We start from the raw sequence: 20,563 nt of genomic DNA, 5'->3' as shown, positions 1-20,563 counted from the left end.
AGTGTTAACAACCGGTGTGTGTGGCACACCCCGAAAAAGTTTTTTTTTCCCTATGGCTTACTCTGTTTAAAACTATATCATTATTTCTATGCATAACTGAATTTCACTAGGAACTACACGATTACTCCTGCACTCAATACTATAAAGTGATTGCTCAGTTGAACAATTTGCTACAGTGAATTCTTATCTTCCCTTGATCGATCTCATCTAATCAAAAAACTAATGTGGCAGGTACCCATCCTTACTTTGCGAGGAGTTTCATCATATCCATTCCTGATATTTGCGAATAGCAAACTCCTACCTACCTGCAGTGCCCATGAAAAAGAGGAAAACAGATCACAAATTGGGGAATGTGATAGCTAAGCAATGGAACAATTTATCATTGGAACTAAGAAAACTGATTTATAGCGCTCAATTTACGAGACATTAAAACATTTCTTTCAACACAGATTCCCATACATTCCAAGCATGGTCTGAGTGCACGCAAGTTCAGGGCCAAGATACATTTTCCAAAGTGAAATGTGCGCTCAACAAGTATAAAGACATGTAAAATATTATTTAGCATGCCATTTACTACACAACATACTACATGTACCACAAAATGTAACACAGGAAATGAAGTGATGGAAGAAGACAGAGAACATTCAGAATATTTTAGAATTACTATATAGCCACTGATGGCTTCCTCAGTCCTAACCAAGCAGATTGCGTTTTAAAAATGCACTTAATTCTTAATTGATTGTTCATGGAGAAAAAGAAAAAAAAACACATTCATCAAGGCATACATGAAATGACCATGTAACAAGGAGAGTTGTATTGTTCAGCTCATTAATAGAGCAACACAGTGAGTTCTTACCTGAAACTCAGGCTGTCCGTCTCCAGCATCCCTATCACATAGGAATGTTAGAAGGGAAGATCGAGGTGTATGTGTTGGATTGTTGTACGGAGTGCCACCTGTATAATTTAGCTGAATGATCCCATCATAATAGGACAGGTTAGAATTGGACATTCCCAGATTCCACATTTTGGTTCCACTAAAATAGATGTGTAACAAAACTCAAAATAAAATGTACAGTTGGGATTTCCACAGGTACAAAGGCACAGTCACATAACTTTATTTATAACAATTGCATTTTAGAAATACACAGATAAACAAAAAAGCAATGCCTACAAAATCACTTAAAAATAGTGCATTTCTAGTTGGACTAAGAAAGGTGGACTAAATATTTTTTGGAGTGTTGTACTGGTTGCGCTTCTGCAATTTACACCAAGACTACTTCTTCAAAGGAAAACAGCACCTCGAGTGTAAACTATCCTGCTGGTTAAGCTGCAATTAAATGGCATAACAGGCAATTCTTTGTAAAAATGAAAAAGCGAAGGCTAGTGGGCTTGTACATATAGGGTTGTCCGTCGCATTAACTGCTTGCAAGGCTTCTTGAGGTCCACCTGTAGGGCAGCTCCCCATCAGATTCAGAAACTGAAACATATGGAAACTGGATATAATTTTTAAAAAAACAAGCACAAGCACTTACTGTACTGGCTTGTCTTCTAAATCTGTGACCGGGCTAGTGAGCTTCAGAAAGTGACAGTGAACTTCAAGGAAGACTAACCTTTTAAGTTGCCACAAGTGTGTGGAATTCCCAAATATATATGATTTAGTGGGAACTTGCTTTAATTTTTAGGGCCTCATTATAGGAGGGCCGATGGTGAGGTGGGGGGAGAGAGGGGAGGAGGAGGGGGGTGGGGGTTATTTATCAGCCACAATAAAAAAACAATACTCCAGGGTTTGATATTTATTAGGTCCAATACATAGTTGCTGTCACACATTGTCTCCATGCAAATGAATAACATCTGTTGCTTTCTGAACCAAATTCTTCATACACTGCTGTTTACTGAGCAATTTAGGGGCACCAGTAATGATCACTAACACCGTAGATCTGATCCCTGCAAAAGCATCTGTTTGTGCAGGCTTCCAAATATGGTCTCACGTGAAGGCTTTGAGAAGTTTAAAAGCAGCATAAATGCCAAGGTGTTTGGGGCATTTCTAATCCAAACATAAAAATCATCAATAGCAACTAGGATGCTTTGTGCCCATGAATGCATTTTCCTCATTGCACTCTATTGAGCACCAGACACGGCCTTCACTCGGACTAACACAAGCATTTCTGGCCAAACTTTAGTGTGGTTAGACCAAAGGGAAGAACAGTGGCAGTATTGGAATACTTGCCTTCTTTCTTTCTGGCAGGCTCCAGAATTGCCAGTACACATGGACACGTTGCCACACACGTTGAGAAAAAATTCATATTGAGTTGTGTTCACTTGGTAGGTCCCCTGTTTCAAGGTCAGGGGTGACAGGTCAAATGAAAATCCTATAAACAATAGAAGAAATAAATCATACCCGTTCTAATACACACAAACACATTACAAAAGCCTACATTAATTTCAGCAAACATGAAAGGCTTTCTGAAAATAGGCCACACCAGCTATGCATAACGAAAACTTTAATTGGCAGTACTCTTTCCGCAAGGCAAAATGCAAGAACATAATTACACAGTATATGTAACAATAGTTTTGCTGCTTCAAAGATGCACATGCTCTGCATTATTCTGCCATCTAAGGTCCTGTCCAGAATGTTTCCAGAAAACCGAAGTTTTTTTTTCTCAGCATCAATAAAGAGGCTTTCGGAAATCGAGAGTAAGCCTATAATTACAAACCTCTTTAGATTGTCAGTCAATCAGTCTCACAGCTTTATTCGATCTTTGTAAACAGACCATAAAAGCACAAAGATAGATATAAAATTTCCAAGTCAATAAATATACATATATACATTGGTTAAAACGAGTATTAAACAAGTTTGCTGTGATCCAAATAAGGCCTTCAAAATTATGTATAGAAAAGGAAGAACAATTCATAATTAAAATTACAGAATACTACTAAAGTGTGCCCCCCTTTTTCCTCTTCCTAAAACAGGCCCATAAATATGAAGCGACACAGAAACATACAAATGGGTCCAGTAAAGCTTTTAGAAAATAGATGGCGACCAAACATTGCCTAAATTCATGGTACCTCAGAATTGGAAGTATAAATATTTTCCTTTCCCCGGAATACTTTTTACAAAATAATAGGATATACAGATCCGACTGCACGGCATCGTTATTACAAGGGCAGGGAGTGAGATCTGCTAATCTATATTTATTTTGTGGGTATCCCAGGAGTAAAGGGATCATGTTCAATCTGAAGCACAATAACATAAATCTGTGCTGCACATTATTTATACGAACTAGATAATGAAAACCTTCTCCTGGTATTAGTGGGACCAGGTCATATGCAAAGGAAGATTGATGGATCCGTTTTTTTTCCCTACGGGCGTCTTCTGCGCTTTGGGAGTGTAAATCTATTAACCATTTCTTCTTGACCTCTTTACTGGAAACAGGGTCTTGAAAAAGTTTTACCATCCCATGAACTTTCAGTACAGTTTCTACATGATTTAGCCACCCAATCCTTTTGTAGTTATCTAATTACAGCAATTCTCTTATAATGGTTTGTGTCAAGTCGACCGTAGTACTCTGTCACAATGATAGCCACAAGAGGACCAGGGCCAACCTTGTGGTGTCACTCAAGAAAGAAAGCCCCAGTTCAAGATGTAAAATGTGATTTGGGGCCGATTGAGGTAAGGACACAATTTTAAAAAAAGGAGTCTTCCATTTGCTGTAACGGGCCAGCGTTGACCATCCTCCAAACACCTGCTCCATATATTACGGGCTGATCTTATTTTAGCTAGGTAAATATTACAGCCTTATAGCCCGCTGTAGCGGGCTATACCGGCTATTAAAGGCACCCTGAATCGGTAAAGGCCCGAGCCAAAGGCGAGGGACTTTAACGAAACAGCAGAACTTTAATAGCCGGTATAGCCCTGCTACGAAGGGCTATAAGGCTATTAGAACATTCTGCCCTCTAGTGGCAGAATGTTCTAACAAATTAAACAAAGGGTTCTCGAAGCTCGAGGGGATATAAATCCCCTCAAACTTCGAGAAGCCTTTGTAGAACATTGGAATGTTGCTCTGCAGGCCTTTACCAGCCCGTAGAAGCAGGGAGCACTCTACTGTCTGCAATGGAGCTCCCAAAACATTCCAATGTTCTAATTTTAGTTACATCCAATGTGCTGCCACTCAACTTTTTTATGAATCTCTTGACAGCATTGAGGCGCCTTTGAATACCCTGGCCTCTTGTTTTTACTAATTTAAACCACAAGTGATCCTTATCAAAGAGCACTTCTAGGTATGAAAAGGAGTTGACCACCTTGATTTCCTTGCAAGCCATCTGAAAGTGGGGATGTTTCTCACCTCTAGTCTCTCCGGCCACAATTATAAATGATTTTGTTTCATTGGTTTTTAAGTCAAGAAAAGCTATGAAGATGGAATAAGCTTTAATTAGTTTTTGTAGGGCCAGCCCCGTTCTTGCCATCAGTACCGCGTCATCAGCGTATGCCAAGATCGGAAGGCAGGGGGTTTGATCGAATTTGGGCACGTCCAATGAGAGGGCAGACAGGGAGGAATCGACTCTGTTCGTACAGATTGGAAAAAGAAGTGCGGCGAGCACACACCTGTGTCTTACTCACTTTTCGATTTTAAAATGACGAGTGCACTACCCCTTTCTACAGTAACTTACGCAGACAGTAGCATTGGCATATAGCTGGCGGATAAATCAAATGATCGTCGGGTCTATGCCCATATCCTCCATCATGGACCATAGCCTAAAATGTGACCCACAATCAAAGGCTGATAAGTCCATGAAGGCCATGTATAGCTTCCCGTTTCTAGCCTTCAAGCATTTCCCTATGGTTAGGAAGAGGTTTAGGCACTGTCCCACGGATTCTAGTGCCTTTCAAATCTCGGATACAGTGAAAATTAGTCCTTCCTGAGGTGAATTATCTGGGGGGCTTGCTACTGTGGGTGAAGGAGGCGATAGCCCAAAAATTCCTTCAAAATGTCTCACCCATGCCTCTTCATCTACATGGACATCTAATACGGGATCATTCATGTCTTTAAAACTTCCCAAAAAGCTTTGCTGCTGCCAGAGCAGTCTGCTTGCTCAAGGTCTTCCCACGCCGGTGCCCTTAGATCATTCTCTCTCATCCTCCTGGCTAATTTGTACTCATTTCGTAGTGAGTGGATCTGAAGGTAATCTCTGGGGAGAGTTTTTAAGGCATTTACGAAGGCTGTTTTTGCTTTGGTACAGGCTGAGTCAAACCACCCCTTTTTTGCTCTAGAGTTTGATGACTTCACCCGCGTGATTGCCATTTTAATTTTTGCCAAAAGGGCGATAAATCTGGTGACCAGGTCTGTGGGCAATACCTTTTCTCCCAAGCATTCTATAATGTCATTCTTTACATGCAAAATTATTTTGGGGACCAAATTTGATTTTATTACCACTGTCCATTTCAATTGATAGCCATTTTTCCTAGACAGGTTCACATCCTCAACAACCTGATTATGTTTTTTAGGTGTGGGTAGGATATTTAAATGAGTCAATAACATGGCATGATCACTATAGGATGAAAAACGGATGCTCATAGGGGCCACCTTCCGAAGTAGTTGACCGGACACTAAAACAAAATCAATAGTGGATTCCTGAGTACCCCTTCTAAACGTTGTCCCTTGCTCTCTCTCATTGGACACGCCTAGCATAGACCGATTCCACTGAAATAACAGGCTATTTAGAGCCTCTCCGTACCAGTTATGTGAAAAATACGGGAGGAGATTACCATGAATATCTTCTACACCACAAACTCTAGTCCCAATAAGCTTACAAGGGTGGGTGTTAAAGTCCCCCGCCCATATAAGATTCATATTTCCCCCTTTTTTCCCTTTATACAGTTTATCAATCTCCACCACTAAAGTATCCACCACAGCCCTCTAGTTCCTCCCAAATTCATTGTTCTAAAAGTTAACAAGAGTGCAGATGATCTGTTTCCTGGTGGCCAACTCTAAAATCTGGAAAAGGGTATGTAGGGGCTCAACTTGTCTGACTTGGAGTGGAGTAGTATTTGAAAATAAAGTAAGTTTTGCCCTTCCAGAAGCTGCTGGAACAGTTGGAGAGTGGAAGGTGCGAAACCCCATAAAACAGGGAGCGTCTATTGCTCAGGTTTCCTGGAATAATACTATCTCCATGTCTTGCCACTCATTTAGCCAGTGTGGGTTCACTATTTTGGAGGCTAAGCCTGCCGCATTCCATGATACCATGTTTGGTCTAGTACCCTCAGTTATGTTCGCAGCGGGTGATGGAACCTGTCCATGTCCTTTTGTACCTTGCGCTAAAGTTACAGCTGCAGGGACCACCTCAGAAGGTAATATACTAGAGGATGGTAACCTTGGGCTAGATTCTACTGTAGCCGCAGTGAATGGCCTGATGGATAATTGAGGTGGTGACAGGGTTAGTCAGTCACAATCCTCCAGATTTGGCAGGGCAGCAAATCTATTGTGTAATCTAATCCCAGAGTTTGTAATGGGAGCCCCCTTCCGGTCAATAAACGGATTGGTATTTCTGTCCGTGAGAACCCTCCACATGGAAACATCCTGGCCATTATAAAAGAATTACAACGCTAAAGGTATTATCTGGGTGTTACTAAAAGCGGGACTGTGAAGGTTAGCCAAAAGGGAAGCACTTGCGTACGCATTATTAAAATTAATTACCACGCAGTCTCCATCAAAAAAATTTCTTTGTCCCCCCACCAAACCAACTCTCCTGGCCATAATTAATTTGTGGGCCAACAGCCTCCTCCCCCGGTCGGTCACAATAACATACCATTGCCAGTGCAGGCATTTGTCCATTAACTGTCCGGTAGATTCACTCTGGTTTTCAAGGAGGGGGGGGGGATGTTAGCCAAAACTAGAAGCAGTGTGGCAGCTGCAGGTGGGAGATGAAGAGTTTGTTGCCGGAATTGCTCTTGCACTCTGTTATTCTAATCTTGGCGTCTTGCCTTGTGTGCTACTCCTGTTGGTCCCTTCTGGGGTAATGGTGGCTGGGAGGTAGAATCTCCTTCCTTTGAGCCTGAATGTCATTGTGTAGGCCTAGATAGATTGGAATTTGAGGGAGTATTGACAGACTGCGTTGCATGACTAATGGGGCCTCCAGATGGTAGAGGTGGTGCGGATGTTTGCATCGTATTTGAAGCTTAGAGTGGGTCCTGTCTTTCTTTTGATGGATTGTAGATGTTAACAGGTAGGGGTCATGCATAGCAGGCGTTCTGGCAAGTAGGGTCCGGTTCTGTGATTCTAACTCCGCCAAACGCAACTCTATTTGGGACAATTTGACAAGAATGGAAGCCAATATCTCTTTCAGTTTTACTGTAATCTCCAACCACTGGGAACCGGTTGCAATACCTGAGGCAACAAAGTGTTCACTAGCTCCGGTGGTGTTATGACTTTAGAGTTCATAGAGTGGACCCTTATTTGGGCAGTTTTAAGTTTAGGAGCACAAATGATTTTAGTTTTTTTGGGTATTGCACTTTAGTGGCCCCTCCCTGCTCTGGTTCATTTGGCAGGTGGCAGCGGTGAGGAGGAATTCAGTAGGTAGACATTCTGGAAGGAACAGTGTAAACCCCTTCTGAAAAGGACTCTGTAATCTGGTTTGAAAGAGAGAAGCTGCTTTTATCTGGTGACGGGCGTGAGAAGTTGGCCCGATATGCAGCGTTCGCTATTCTAGCGACCACTATGCATCGGTCCAAACGACCCTTATGGTGATTGGTTGTAAGTCAACCTTAGACCAGCTATCCTAGTAGCGTAGATACGAGCAGTCTTCGGGCTAAACTCTAGAGGGCGTGTTAAGCCAGCTGTTATACCATCACATACCCCTTGAACACCAAGTGAAAGGACACCACACAAGTGTTATGAAAATAAACAGTATATTTATTAGAATCACAACAGCCCTGTACTCTTTATGAGGACAGGGTACTAAGCACAGAACAAACCTCTTAGGAAAATACTTCAAGTGCACAATTAAAACAAATGCCCGAGGGCACGGAAAGTTCTAGTGGTCTCGGGCGGACCCGATAAGGCAAGTCGGAAGCGAGGGACTCGGGACCCTAGAGTAAGGAGGCTATGCAGGCACCGAAATGCCGAAGTTACCTAGCCACGAGGGCTGCGGCTGCACAAGTCTTACAGGCGTCGGGGTCTTCGCTGACGAGCCAGGAGCCGGAAGAAAAGGAGTTGCTGGCCGGCGACCAGTGATGAATAGTTCGTAGAGATCCAAGCCTGGATCAGTGATCGTTGATACCTGAAAGCAGAGGGGACCAAGTTCGTACTACTAGCCAGTAGTCAGAGGGTACCAGGAAGGCACCGGATGGCCGTCACCGACTAGGTGAGTGGGCGACGCTAGGCTCTGCAGTCTCACGGACCAGGAGGCGTTGTCGGCGACCAGGATGGAGGTGCGAGCTGTCCCACGAAGGTTGATGCTGTCGGCGTCGCTGGGCCCAGGATTGGGGCAACAAGCCTTGGCAGATTTCAGGGCCACGTGGTGGGCCTAAAATGGCGTCTTGAGTGGACCAGGAGGGTCCGGGGTGCTTCTCTCAAAGAAGGAAGCAAAGGCCAGTCTGGAGCAACCAGACCAGCAGCGTTGGTTGTCGGATGTCGTCAAAGAATTACACAAGCCAGCGGCTAGTGACCAGACAACGTGCTGAGCAGCGAGCAGAAGGGCCCCACACAGATCGTGGAGATGCTGGGAGACTGCACTTCGGTGCTGGAGCTGCTCAGGGTCGGGGCTTCTCGGACCCCAGAGCACTCACCAGAGAATTGCTTCGGTGGTCGTGCTGTTTAAGAAAGCGTGCAGGTTTTGATGATGGCCGGTCCCTCGAGGTCTCGTCGCACCCACAGATCTCAGCTGAGCTGACGACGTGGGTAGAGGTCAGAGGTGCCAGGGAAGCCGGTTCTCGTCGAGCTGGGCCGTCGGATCCTTGAGGACGGACTTGCAGCAAACCGCAGAGTTCTTAGATGGTGCCCGCTGATGCAGGGTGACTACTCCTTAGCCACAAGGGAGAAATCTTGAGAAGAGTCTCTAAGTCCTTTCGTAGAAAGTATTCTTGATTCAAAGATGATCTCATTTGGAAGGGTCCCCGCTCCGGCCTTTATCCTAAAGAAAGGGGTGGGTACATGACTAGGTCCTGCCCTAGGGGTGGGACCAAGAAGGGTGGTAGTTACACCCCTCTCCCCTGCTGGAATTTCCCCAGGTCAGGGGCTGCGCGCCCCTGGAACTGGTTCTGACCGGCAGATGCGTAGTGAGCACCGGGGTGCCACTCCGCAGTCACCTTCTCGCAAAGCCCTACCTACCCAGAATACACAAACCCTGTCTGGGACGGTGCGAACACCGCCCTGGACAGGAAACCCTTTGTCCAAGCTCTCCTCGCTGGAAGGACTCCCAGCAGCAGGAGGTCAGACTCGTGTCTGTGGTGGCAGCGTCCATTTTGTGGAGCTGAGACTTCAGTTAACTTTAACCGGGGTTCACAGTTACGTACATGTCTTGTCCCTCTAGAAGGGCGGAATGCTAACCTCGTCGCCAGAATTGGTGAGGGGGCAGCATCCCGATTCGTATGACACCTTACTCGACATGTCTTGATAACGCTATACCGAAGTTACCGATATGATACGCGTTATCATGGAACAGCCATTGGGTCTTGGTTCCGCAAGCTGCAACCGGGCTCGGCTCGTGCCAGAGCCCAATTCACACGGGTCCATGCACTCTGCCTTCAGGATTGTCAAGGCCTGCCATAGGAGTGACTGATAGGAACCCGGGTGTCCATTGTGAGGTTAGATATAGGGATACTATACCTAAAGCAACGAGCGAGTACGCTACGTTGCCCCAGCCGTCGTGCAGCCAGTTGTGTCAGTTTTAGCTGGCCATCCAGGGGTGGCATAATACATGCTTCAGCCCCTGGTAGGCCCTGGGTACACCGATGCCCTGAGTTACAGGGTCTGACAAGGTGGCCCAGTTCCAATTGGGTAATGCACCTAAGGTACACGCATCAATTTAGTGAGAGAACAGCTAGGCTGTGGGTCTGATTAGCAGGCCCACAGCCCGAGAAAGTCGTAAACCAGTGAAACAAAAGCAAAAAGTCCGGGTGATCATAGGATTGCAGACCCTACTCTCCTACAACGGGGCTGTTGGGGTTACAGGTGCTGGCAACGTAGTGAGTGGTAAAGTAAGTCTCAGGAGCTGGGGCCAGGGACGGGCCCAGCATTAATAAGGTTGGGTCCAGGGAAAGAAGTCTTTCGGTCAGCTCTCTCCCATGCGAAATAACGCTTGCTGCTCTAACTAAGAAAGAGTCCAGCGTTGCTCCAACCCTCCCTCCAGACTTCTCTTTAAATCCCTTTCCCTTCGACATGTTAACAAACAGGAGAAGTAAGGGATTAACAGTACCTTGACCAAAACGCAGATGAAAGGGAATAGGCCCAGCCCAGGCTCCTCCGGGCGTGTACGGGCCCGCCCTTGGCCCGGGCACAACCGCGCGCATCCCGCGCTGCGGGAGGGTTCCATGATTTAAGTAAGTGCCTCCGGACGACTGGTCAGCTGCACTGATGGCAAAGGAGCCTGGGACATGTAGTCCAGTCCCACTCCTGCTCCCAAACAAAATACCGGCGGCAGTGGTGGCGATGTCCTCACAAGCTACCTCTTTAGATTCTTTTATGCACAAGTTAATTTAGGAACATGTAGGAAAAACTGTGAAAATTTAAAAAGCAACACATTTTTAAAGTAGAACACGATTTTTAGGTTTAGGTATACAATAAGGCTCAGCCTTGATGATCTTCGAAGCCAAAGAACAAAAGGCCAAAATATGAAGCCAGCATGCAATTCAGCATAAGTTGTAAGCTTTGAGTAAATAGGAAACAGCCATGAATATTGAAAGATGCAGATCATTTTCAGGTGGATTGCTCATGGTGCATTTCCAGAAGAGTTGCTCGTGGTGCAAGCCAGGGTCACTTTGTTTAATTTTCATAGAGCTAAAAAAAATGCCAAACTCCACCTACAAAGTGCCTTAATGTCACTCATCAAATCTGAGTAACATGGCACAGAGCATGCTAACTTTCTGTTTCTTAAAAAAAAAAAAAAGCAATTGCCGCTCTTCATAATTCAGAATGGCTTGCATCATGCAAAGATGTTTTACAAGAGCGGTTTACATCCAGAAACACGGTGGGCCCCTTAGCAACAAAATTAAGCTCTCCAGACATGAAGACTCACACTGACGGACAAAGCTTAAGATCATTGCACAAGAAAGCCACAAGTAAGTATTCACATAAAACACTTCTTTTAAAAAGTATTTAAAAAATAAAGTTTTGAACCGCCTAACGCATGCCATATAAGAAATTCAGAATATGTTTCTTTAATAATTTTTTTTTTAAGGAAGCAGACTTAAATCAGTAGTCACTATTTAAAGCAAGGTGCCAAGAAACCTCTATAAGGGTACTGTAGCCAAATAGACTGCAACCTGTAAATGCTGGAAAATTGACCTTGCTACTTTAAGGGCAAAGACAAAGAAACACACAATTAAAAAAGATTCAGTAATGAAGTTTGGGGAGGAGCTACGAGAGCGTCTAAAATGGCCACTTAAGTCTCGGGCTCCCGAGACCCCCGCCGTCCCGGGGTAGATCCTGAACGCTATCCTGTGGTCGGATCTCAAGAATTGGTTGCTGAAGGGAAGCAGTGCCGGGCGCTGCAACTTGCATCCCGATCAGCTGAATAATACCCGAGAAAAAGGTCAGGGAAAATCGAGGCCTGCAGGCCCAGAAGCCAGGGCCTCGAGTTGGAAGCGGACCCAGGCAACAGTGAATCAACACCGGGGCCGAAACCGGAAGTCCCCGGCTCGGCCCCGTGGAAGCCCCGACCGCGCTCCCAGCGCTCACTGGACTGCTCCCCCCCTTGCGGCCCCCCACAGCGCTCCGCTAGCGGCTCATAGGCGGTGCAACACACGCAGTGGTGGCGTACGGAGAGGAGCCACCAGCATCTAAGGTCCAGACAGTATGACAGCTGGACTGCATGACCCATAGATCGCGCTGCACCAGGCTGTGAGATCTGAGAGCCCAAGACTGAGTTGGAGAGCCTGTTGCAATCTAGAAGGCCCAAACATGGTGTAGGCAGGTCGGATGTGGTAGCAACTGCGCAGGAGAGGTGGGCATACAACAGCTGTGAGCGGTGCAGAGAGTGTGGCGAATATCCCACTTTGAGAACTATGGGCATACAATGACAAGACATCACGACGAGAGGGCACCCCGCTAATTGGCCGTCACGTTGGATATTGAGGGCCGAGGAGGCTTACTGGTTGATTGATGCGGCTTGAGTGGTCGCCGCCCCCCCCCCCCCATCCCCTGGAACGCAGGTTTGAGAGGCAAATTAAGGACATCACGGTTTGAGAAGGAGTGCATACAGTGTGGCCGGTGTAGCTATACACGTTAGCTAGCACCTCGTCGTGGGATCTCTGCCGCTGCCTGATTTGCACGTCTCCGTTCTCAAAATGGCGACGAAACCTGAAACCGAAAAACAACAATCTAAGACGGCTAGAGGAGCTAGATACACTCAGGCCAACAAATTGGATCATTACACGCAACCCAGAGGGTCGCCGACTGGGTTCGGAAAATCACAGGATGGGGGTGCAGGGGATTCGGCCGCTACAACAGAGCCTTCCCTACAGGGTGTGATGGCCGCAATCGACGGGGTGAAAACCTCTCTCGGCAAGATGATGGAATCCCTAGATCATAAGCTTGACGCGGTCACAATAGAGGTTAATTTAATCCGAGCGGACCGTACAAAGACCAGTCAAAAGGTAGAGTCACTAGACATCAAAACATCCAGTCTTACAGATGATGTGGCTCTGTGGCAACAGGAAGTTCGAGATCTCAAAACCTCTAGAGAAGTCGCGAGTCGCAAGTTGGATGAATATGAAGGGAGGGTCCGTAGAAACAACATGCGTATTATTGGAGTACCTGAAAAGGCAGAGGGACAGGCCACTGACCTTTTTGTTGAAGACATTATCCACAATCATTTGAAACCCAGAGGCCTGGGAAATTTCTTTACAGTTGAAAGAGCACATAGGACACCAGGAGGGAGATCGCGACCTGGGGCGCCACCCCGGCCGATGATTGCAAGGGTGCTTCATTTTAGAGACAGACGCTATTCTTCAAGCCTCCAGGACTGGTGGTCCTCTGCAGTATGAGAACTCCACCCTCAGTTTTTTTCCGGACTTTACGCAGACGATACAGAAACAACGATAAACCTTCATGGGTGTCAAGAGGAAACTTCAAGATAAAGGGCTGAAGTATGCTATGATGTACCCCACCAAGTTGAGAGTTGAACATGCAGGCAAGGTGATATTCTTTGTCAATCCCGAAATTGCTTCGTACTGGTTGGAGACTGTTTCCTCTCAGAATGACCAGAGGCAGAGGAGCGGAGACGAAGATGACGGCGCGCAAGAGCAAGAATAAGAACTAACATTATTGCAGGTGGTGTTGGCCGGGTTGGGGGGGGGGGGGGGGGGGGGAGGGGAATCTGGCTGCATGAAATTTGCAGACAAGTCAGATGTAGAAATTACTTGAACGGGTCTGATGAAGCGTGTGGGGTGTGGCGAGGAATCGGGGGTCGTATTCCTCCTCAGAGTTACTTTTCAATAGTTTAGTAGTTAGAGTATGGGGCGACAGGAACACTGCGAGTTGGGGGCGGATGAACACTGTGAGCAGGGGTGCAGGGAGGGGGGTGGGGGTGGGGAACGGGGGTTGTTGGGGGTGGTATTTTTTCTTATTTTTTTGTATTGTTTGTTATAGGCATTGCATTTCAAGACTTTGTATAGAATAATAGCATGCTCATGGTGCAGGAGTTGGAGGGGAGACTGATCCATTTCATGTTTTATGATGGGGGGGTAGAGGGCTGAAGGTGTTAAGTTGGAATGTAACTGCATTGGGGGACAAAATCAAACGTAGTGTGGTTCTCCAATTTCTTAAACGTCACGCCCCTGATGTAGTCCTGCTTCAGGAGACGCACTTAGTAGGGAACTCATGTGAGGCGATGCACAGAATGGGGTACCGATTGGTTGCGCATGCGGGCTTCACTTCAAGATCCAGGGGAGTGGGGGTCATGATTAGTAAGACGCTCCCAATGGTGATTGACTCCGTTATTGAGGATGATAGGGGCAGATATATAGGGGTATCAGGTCGTTGGGAGGGGTACACCCTCTCATTGTTGTCGGTCTACGTCCCCCCAGGTATGCAGACGACCACTTTCGTGGATTTGGGGAAAGTCCTACTGGACCTCCCGAGGGGTCTTTTGATTTTGGGAGGTGAATTTAATGCAGTGGTCTCCGGCACTATGGATAGGCATCCACCTAGAGAGACAAGTCAGGCGCAAAGATGGCTTCCTGAGTTTAGGATGCATTGAGTTTGGTTGATGTTTGGAGATTGCTTCATCCGGACCAACGACAGTATACCTTCCACTCTGGTGCCCATGGTAGCCTTTCATGTATTGATCACTGTTTAGTGCCGGCGGCCCAAGCATATTACATCACAGAGGCTGCAGACCTGGCTAGGGGCATATCGGATCATTCGCCACTCTGGTTCAGATTCAATGAAACTTCAGGATCGGGTGGTAGGATAGCCCCCATTCATCCCTGGTACATGCGCAATCCTAAAACCCGTAACGACCTGCTGAAGGTATTAGAACATTATTTTCAGGAGAATGAGGGATCCGTTTCATCTCCGCTTTCGCTATGGGAGGCTTTTAAGGCAGTCATAAGGGGCCAGGCTTTATCACTGATCGCAGGACCAAAGAAAGATAGGAACGAAGAAATTGTAAAAGCAGAATCTGAGATAACTTGCATTGAGGCGGAATTGGAGCAGGAGGTGACCCGTGCTAAACTGCATGTTCTACGTCTCAAGCAGCTTGAGTATAGAGAGTTAGTTACTGATAGCGCCAGATCCCTAAGTAGAGAGCTGCAGGGCCGGTTATATGATGTCAGAGACAAGGCTGGGAAGCTTATCGCCTGGTTAGATAAGAAAGACAGAGCAGATCGTGTTGTCCCAGAACTTGAGCGGCTGAGGGAGCGTGGATAACAGATCCACAGGGTATAGTGGATAGTTTTGCGGAATATTTTCAAATAGTGTACACCTCAGTTGCGGGGCGGCCAGAGGAGGATTCTCACTTGTTATTGTGAGATATCCAACTGTCATGCCTGACTAAGGAAGACCGTGATTTTATGGACAGTGCCCTTACTACGGATGAGGTGGCCCTGGCAGTGCGCTCTTTGAACTCTGGTAAGGCACTAGGCCCCAACAGACTCCTGATCGAATTGTATAAGCTTAGGCCTGGTAAGATTGCCCCCTACCTCCAGGGTATGTTTGTAGCAGCTCGAGAACAGGGAGTATTGCCGTATGAACAGAGAGTGGCGTCTATTGTAGTTATCCATAAGGAAGGGAAGACAAAAACCAACTGTGCCCCCTATAGGCCTATCTCGTTACTGAATGCAGAGCCTAAGATTCTCGCCAAACTATTGTCTAACAGGCTTGTTAAGGTGATTAGTGGGCTGATACATGCCGATCAATCTGGTTTTATTCCCCATAGAAACACAGCTTTAAATCTCCGAAGGTTACACAGAGTATTGGCCAGAGCTCATACCCTGAAGGAGCAGGCTATATTAGCGTCGCTCGACGCAACGATGGCCTTTGACACGGTAGAATGGCCGTATTTGTTGCAGTCTTAGCTAAGTTTGGATTTGGACCGGAGTTTATTCGTTGGGTACGCCTGTTGTATACTGAACCGCTTGCGCAGGTGGTGGTGAATAACCGTGTTTCTGCAACATTCTGTCTTTGGAGAGGCACCCGACAGGGATGCCTGCTCTCTACCCTTCTATTTTTCCTGGCATTTGTACCTTTAGCGGCCTGGATCCGCTGGGAACAATCAATTCGGGGTATTCGATGGTCCCCCCAGTTAGAGGATCGGATCTCTTTTTATGCGGATGACATTTTGCTCTACTTGACCTCACCCAGAAAGTCTCTAGTTGTCGCCTGCGATGTTTTGGCCTCCTACGGCAGGAACTCGGGCTTACTATAAATTGGGGGAAATCCTATTTGTTTGTTCTGAGTGGTGATACCCCGGTTCCCCCGCGAAATTGTCAGATTAAAATCGCGACTGAAGAGTTTAAATATCTGGGGATCTTTATTTCAATGGATCCCACAGTCCGTTACGAGATAAACCTTCTCCCCCCTTTGATTAGATTAAAAAACAATGCAAACTTTTGGAAAAAGCTTCCTCTCTCCTTCCTGGGACAAGCGGCCCTCTTTAAGATGATGTCCTTGCCGCGTTTTCTCTACGCCCTCCAGAATACATTAGATATAATCCCGGCCAGTTATTTCCGGGAGGGGGTGCAGCATAGTCTATTATGGGAGGGTAGACCTCTTATTGCCTTGGCCAAATTGATGTTATTGTGGTACGACGGGGGTATCGCCCTCCCTGACATCAGGAGATACTATTGAGCTTCCCAATTGGCAGCCATAAACCAGGGCACCCTTGGGCCTGGGTCGGACCCCGGATATGCAATGGATTGGTGGCTGCTCCCTGGTCGAAATTATAATAGAGCTTTATATGCCAAGTCAGCAGGGAAAAGTTTGACTGGACCAACTAGGGTGGCAGTGCAGATATGGCACAACGCTACTAGCTCTTTGGGATGGAGAGGTCGGCTCACGCTGGTGACCCCACTTTTTTGCTCGGACAGATGGGCAAGCTTTGGAACACTAAGGGTTTCGACTAGTGGGACTTGATAGGGATTGCTACTATTGGCAATATTTGGGTAAAGGGCAGGATTAAGACGTTTGCTGAATTACAAACCGAATTCGAGTTGAATGGAGCGGAGTATTTCCGCTGTGCACAAGTTCAACATGCACTAAAATTGGTGGTACCGGTGGGAGAAGAGATAACCGAATATTGGATGGGCACTTACTTGCCAGATTGATCAATTTCCTATAAATCAGGGAAATAGTTCTATCATAGAGCAGACCTCCTTGTAGAGTTGCGGGATAAATGGACGAGGGACGGTATTGAACTGGATGATGAAGACTGGCAATAGGCCGTGTCCTCCCCGAGGGAGGTTGCGATCCCAGCACGATTGAGACTAGTTCAGTTGAAAATATTACATAGGGTTTATGTCACAGGTCCACGTTTGGTCCGGATGGGTCTATCTGAAGAAGGTTTGTGCAAGCGAGGATGTGGTCAGGTGGGCACGTTCCTCCATATCCTCTGGGAATGTCACTATATGGTGGAGTATTGGAGTGCGATACATGATGTTATGCGAGAGGTATTGGGGGTGACAGTGCCACCAGAGGCGAGAAGATGTCTCCTTAATATCTGGAAACCTACAGATCTAAACACGGCACAGACCAGGTGGGCCACTCTAGGGGCAATGATAGGGAAACGAAATATAGCACAACAGTGGGGATCCAAGAGACCAACCACGCTTGAGGAATGGAAAGAGAGCATGGATTGGTGTATGCTCTGGGAAAAGACTGTCTACCTGGCAAGAGGTCGGCCTCGTAAATGGGTAACTGTTTGGGGGTCGTGTAATCGATACAGGGGGGACATTTGTGTACCACCAGTTGACTCTACTTTGGATACACCTGCATCCCTGTGACGCTTGTATGTAAAGGTATTCCTCCCCCCACCATCTTTTCCCATCCCCCTCCCCATTTTATTGATGTGCTGTAATGCTATGTCGAGATGTTTCACCTCTGTACTATGCTCTCGTTTTCATGCCTTGTTTTAATAAAAAGAAAATTTAAAAAAATTACAAAAGTAATGAAGCTTGGCACACTTTGGTGGCTGATCTGTAATCAGAGTTTGGAAAAGAATGGCTTAACATATAGGGAGTAGCCAAGATGTTGGAAGTTCAAGCCGCTTAGTTTCAGAACGCCGTGCCGGGCCGCACAATATCCAGCATTCATCCGGGTCATCAGGCCTTAAATCTTCCCTTAAGTGCCCTCCTGCACGTCTAACAGCGATGTGAACCCCTCCTTTGGCCCGCAACAGCTCGGTAGACCACCCGTAGGGCCCAGGAGCCAGGGAGTCTCTGAGATGGAGTATCTGCGGATAAAATCTGTACCCTGGTTGGATAGAGGCTGGTGACATGACTGAGAACTGCGCTGCCCGACCTCCTAAGGACCAACAACCTGGACTGAAGCAGAGCAGTGGGTGGCCGGATGCTTCTATTGGAAAAGCGGTGGGGCTGTGACTCCCTAAAGACAGCCGCGAACTGCCGTCTATATACCTTTGGCTGCTGGCGCGGCACTAAAGAAGCACATTCAGACTCACCGGCCCATGGTCTGTGGCCTGTGTGGGTCACCCGGAGAGAGAGGGTGGCAAAGGATTGAAGAGGCGCAGGTGCTGTGCGATAGTGTTGGCTATCCAACATACTGGCCCCGAAATCTGTGGCAGAGATTAGTGGAGCATTGGTGCACTAGGCCACCCTGGTGCAAGTGGTGTAAGAGGCCTATGTTAGGCCAGTGCGGTTTTCCTTAAGCACAAGTGCCTGCTGATCGACACTGCAGCTCCTACTCACCTGGATTCGCTGGAGGGGGCCTTTTTCCCCTTCTCCCGTCTGGCCAGCAGCCAGCTTTTGGGTTCTGGAGTGCCCAACTGACATGCCTGAGTCCCCCCTACTCTGATGGGCACGAGGGTCCACCATGCTGGGGAAGGATAGTAGTGGGGCTGCCGCAACGTCAGTTTGCCATTAAAAGTAATAGGGTAACCCAGTAACCCTCAGAAACTGGGTGGGTAATTAAACAACAAAAATGGTTCTGTTGGGAACCGTTTTTGTTGCAAGGTCAGGTTCTCGCTGTGGCGGGGTCCTGTCCCGGCGGTCAGCTGGAACCCCCTATAGTGCCTCAATGGTTTGGTGCAGAGCATGCTTCTCTTGGTTGGGATTTGGAGGCCTGTCTCAGAGGGTGACCATCTGTTGAGAAGGTGGCCAAAGATAAATATCCCCAACCCTCTCATCAGGGAAGGCTTGACCACTTCATTGGAGTGGTTAATGCCCCCTCTCCTCTGGGACCGGCCACGCAGCCTATGCCTGAGAACGCCGCCCTACTTTTGGCCATTCAGTCTTCTCAGGAGGCGCTGGAGGGGAAAATAGGTGAGGAATGGTCATAGATCATGCCACTTCGGCAGGACCTCCGCAATGTGGCTGAAAAGGTCACCTTGGCGAATTCTCTGATATTGAAACTTGAAGATACTGTCGCTACTCTCCGCAGAGAGGTCACGGAAGCCCAAACCTTCACAAAGGCATATTGTGGCAGCTGGAAGACTCAGGAAACCGATCCAGCCGAAATAATTTACGCTTTGTGGGATTCGACAAGGTAGATGAAGATCCAGACATGGCAAAAATTGTTGAAGGGCTTCGCTCTGTCATTCCACAGGATAAATTCTCCTCCTGTTATGTCATTGAGAGCACTCACCAGGCACTGGGTAACCCCCCTCCAGCTGGGGCGTAGCCCAGGACAATCATTGCACGTTTCTTGAATTACTGTTCTAAGTATATGATCCTCGCTGAGGATCCTACCTGAGGAGCTCAAACTTGAGGAACTGAGATATGATATTTCCAAAATACTCATATTCCCGGGTTATACTAGTGAGGTGCAGAGGCACACTTTTGATGAAGTGAAGGTCAGACTGCATGGCTTACAACTACGGTATATGCTCATTTTCCCGGCCAAGCTCAAGGTGGTCTTTCAAGAGAAATCCTATTTCTTCCTAACGCTGGAGGAGGCCCGGACTTGGATTGAAGAACAACCTAACTTATGGCGTCTTCAGGAGACGGTCGGGACCCCCACTCCTATAGGACCAAAGGGGCCAGCTCTTAGGTTAAACACAGTCTCAGGAATGGGAGGCCGAGACAGAATTGGTGGGTGACAGCCTTGACATGGTGAAGGCAAGATAACCCAGATCGGCCATCTACATCCTCGGAGGGAGACCAGCGGCTGGCAGAGCAGAGGATGAATGCAATAGATGTTGAGGGACCGCGTGCCACCAGGGATTAGGGAGATGATCAAGGCACAGGCTCCAGAGCGGCACACATGCCTTGGTTGCAGCCATTACAACTCTCGAGGGAGACTTGGTTCAGGCCACTCTGGAAGCGGCCAACACTGATCCACCGGCAAAAATCATAGCTGCACTTTGACTCTCTTAATGGGGACAGAAGGTGACACACAGACATCAACGGGGAGGCCCCCTTTTGTTGTTCACAGGAAAAACGAAACAACTACACCAGAAACTTTTGCAAGAATCATTGCTCTCAAGAACAGTTGATCAAGTGGTTGTTGTTTTGTGGTTTGGGGGATTGAGTGAGTGGGTGGAGATGGTCGGATACAGGCTCTAAGACTCCCCTGTCAAGTAGTTTAATGTTTGGTAACTCGGAGTCCTATGCGCTGGGGTCTTTGTGGGGAGGGGAAGGGTGGGGATGATATTGAGATTTTCAGCTACATTCGCTTAGGTGGGCTATTCTTTTTCCACTGATTGCTACCCTTTCAAGGACTAACTCTCAGGACTG

At 47.2% G+C, this 20,563-nt stretch overlaps 1 protein-coding gene across 1 annotated transcript in view; it reads right to left on the bottom strand.

The window, feature by feature from the left end:
• The window catches only part of IGF2R (insulin like growth factor 2 receptor), a 1,757,136-nt gene that overhangs the window by 1,334,516 nt on the left and 402,057 nt on the right, over window positions 1-20,563 (bottom strand). The window contains exons 15-16 of the mRNA XM_086927157.1: window positions 2,228-2,369; window positions 857-1,034 (exon numbers count right to left, since the gene is read on the bottom strand). Of these exons, the coding sequence (XP_086783283.1) occupies window positions 857-1,034; window positions 2,228-2,369 (320 nt within the window). The remainder of the gene's footprint in view (window positions 1-856; window positions 1,035-2,227; window positions 2,370-20,563) is intronic.

This window comes from Lissotriton vulgaris, chromosome 6 (assembly GCF_964263255.1).
Source record: "Lissotriton vulgaris chromosome 6, aLisVul1.2, whole genome shotgun sequence".
NCBI classification, from domain to species: Eukaryota; Metazoa; Chordata; class Amphibia; order Caudata; family Salamandridae; genus Lissotriton; species Lissotriton vulgaris.
The sequence above is the reverse complement of the archived record's forward strand: the minus strand, read 5'-3'. Positions and strand labels throughout refer to the sequence as shown.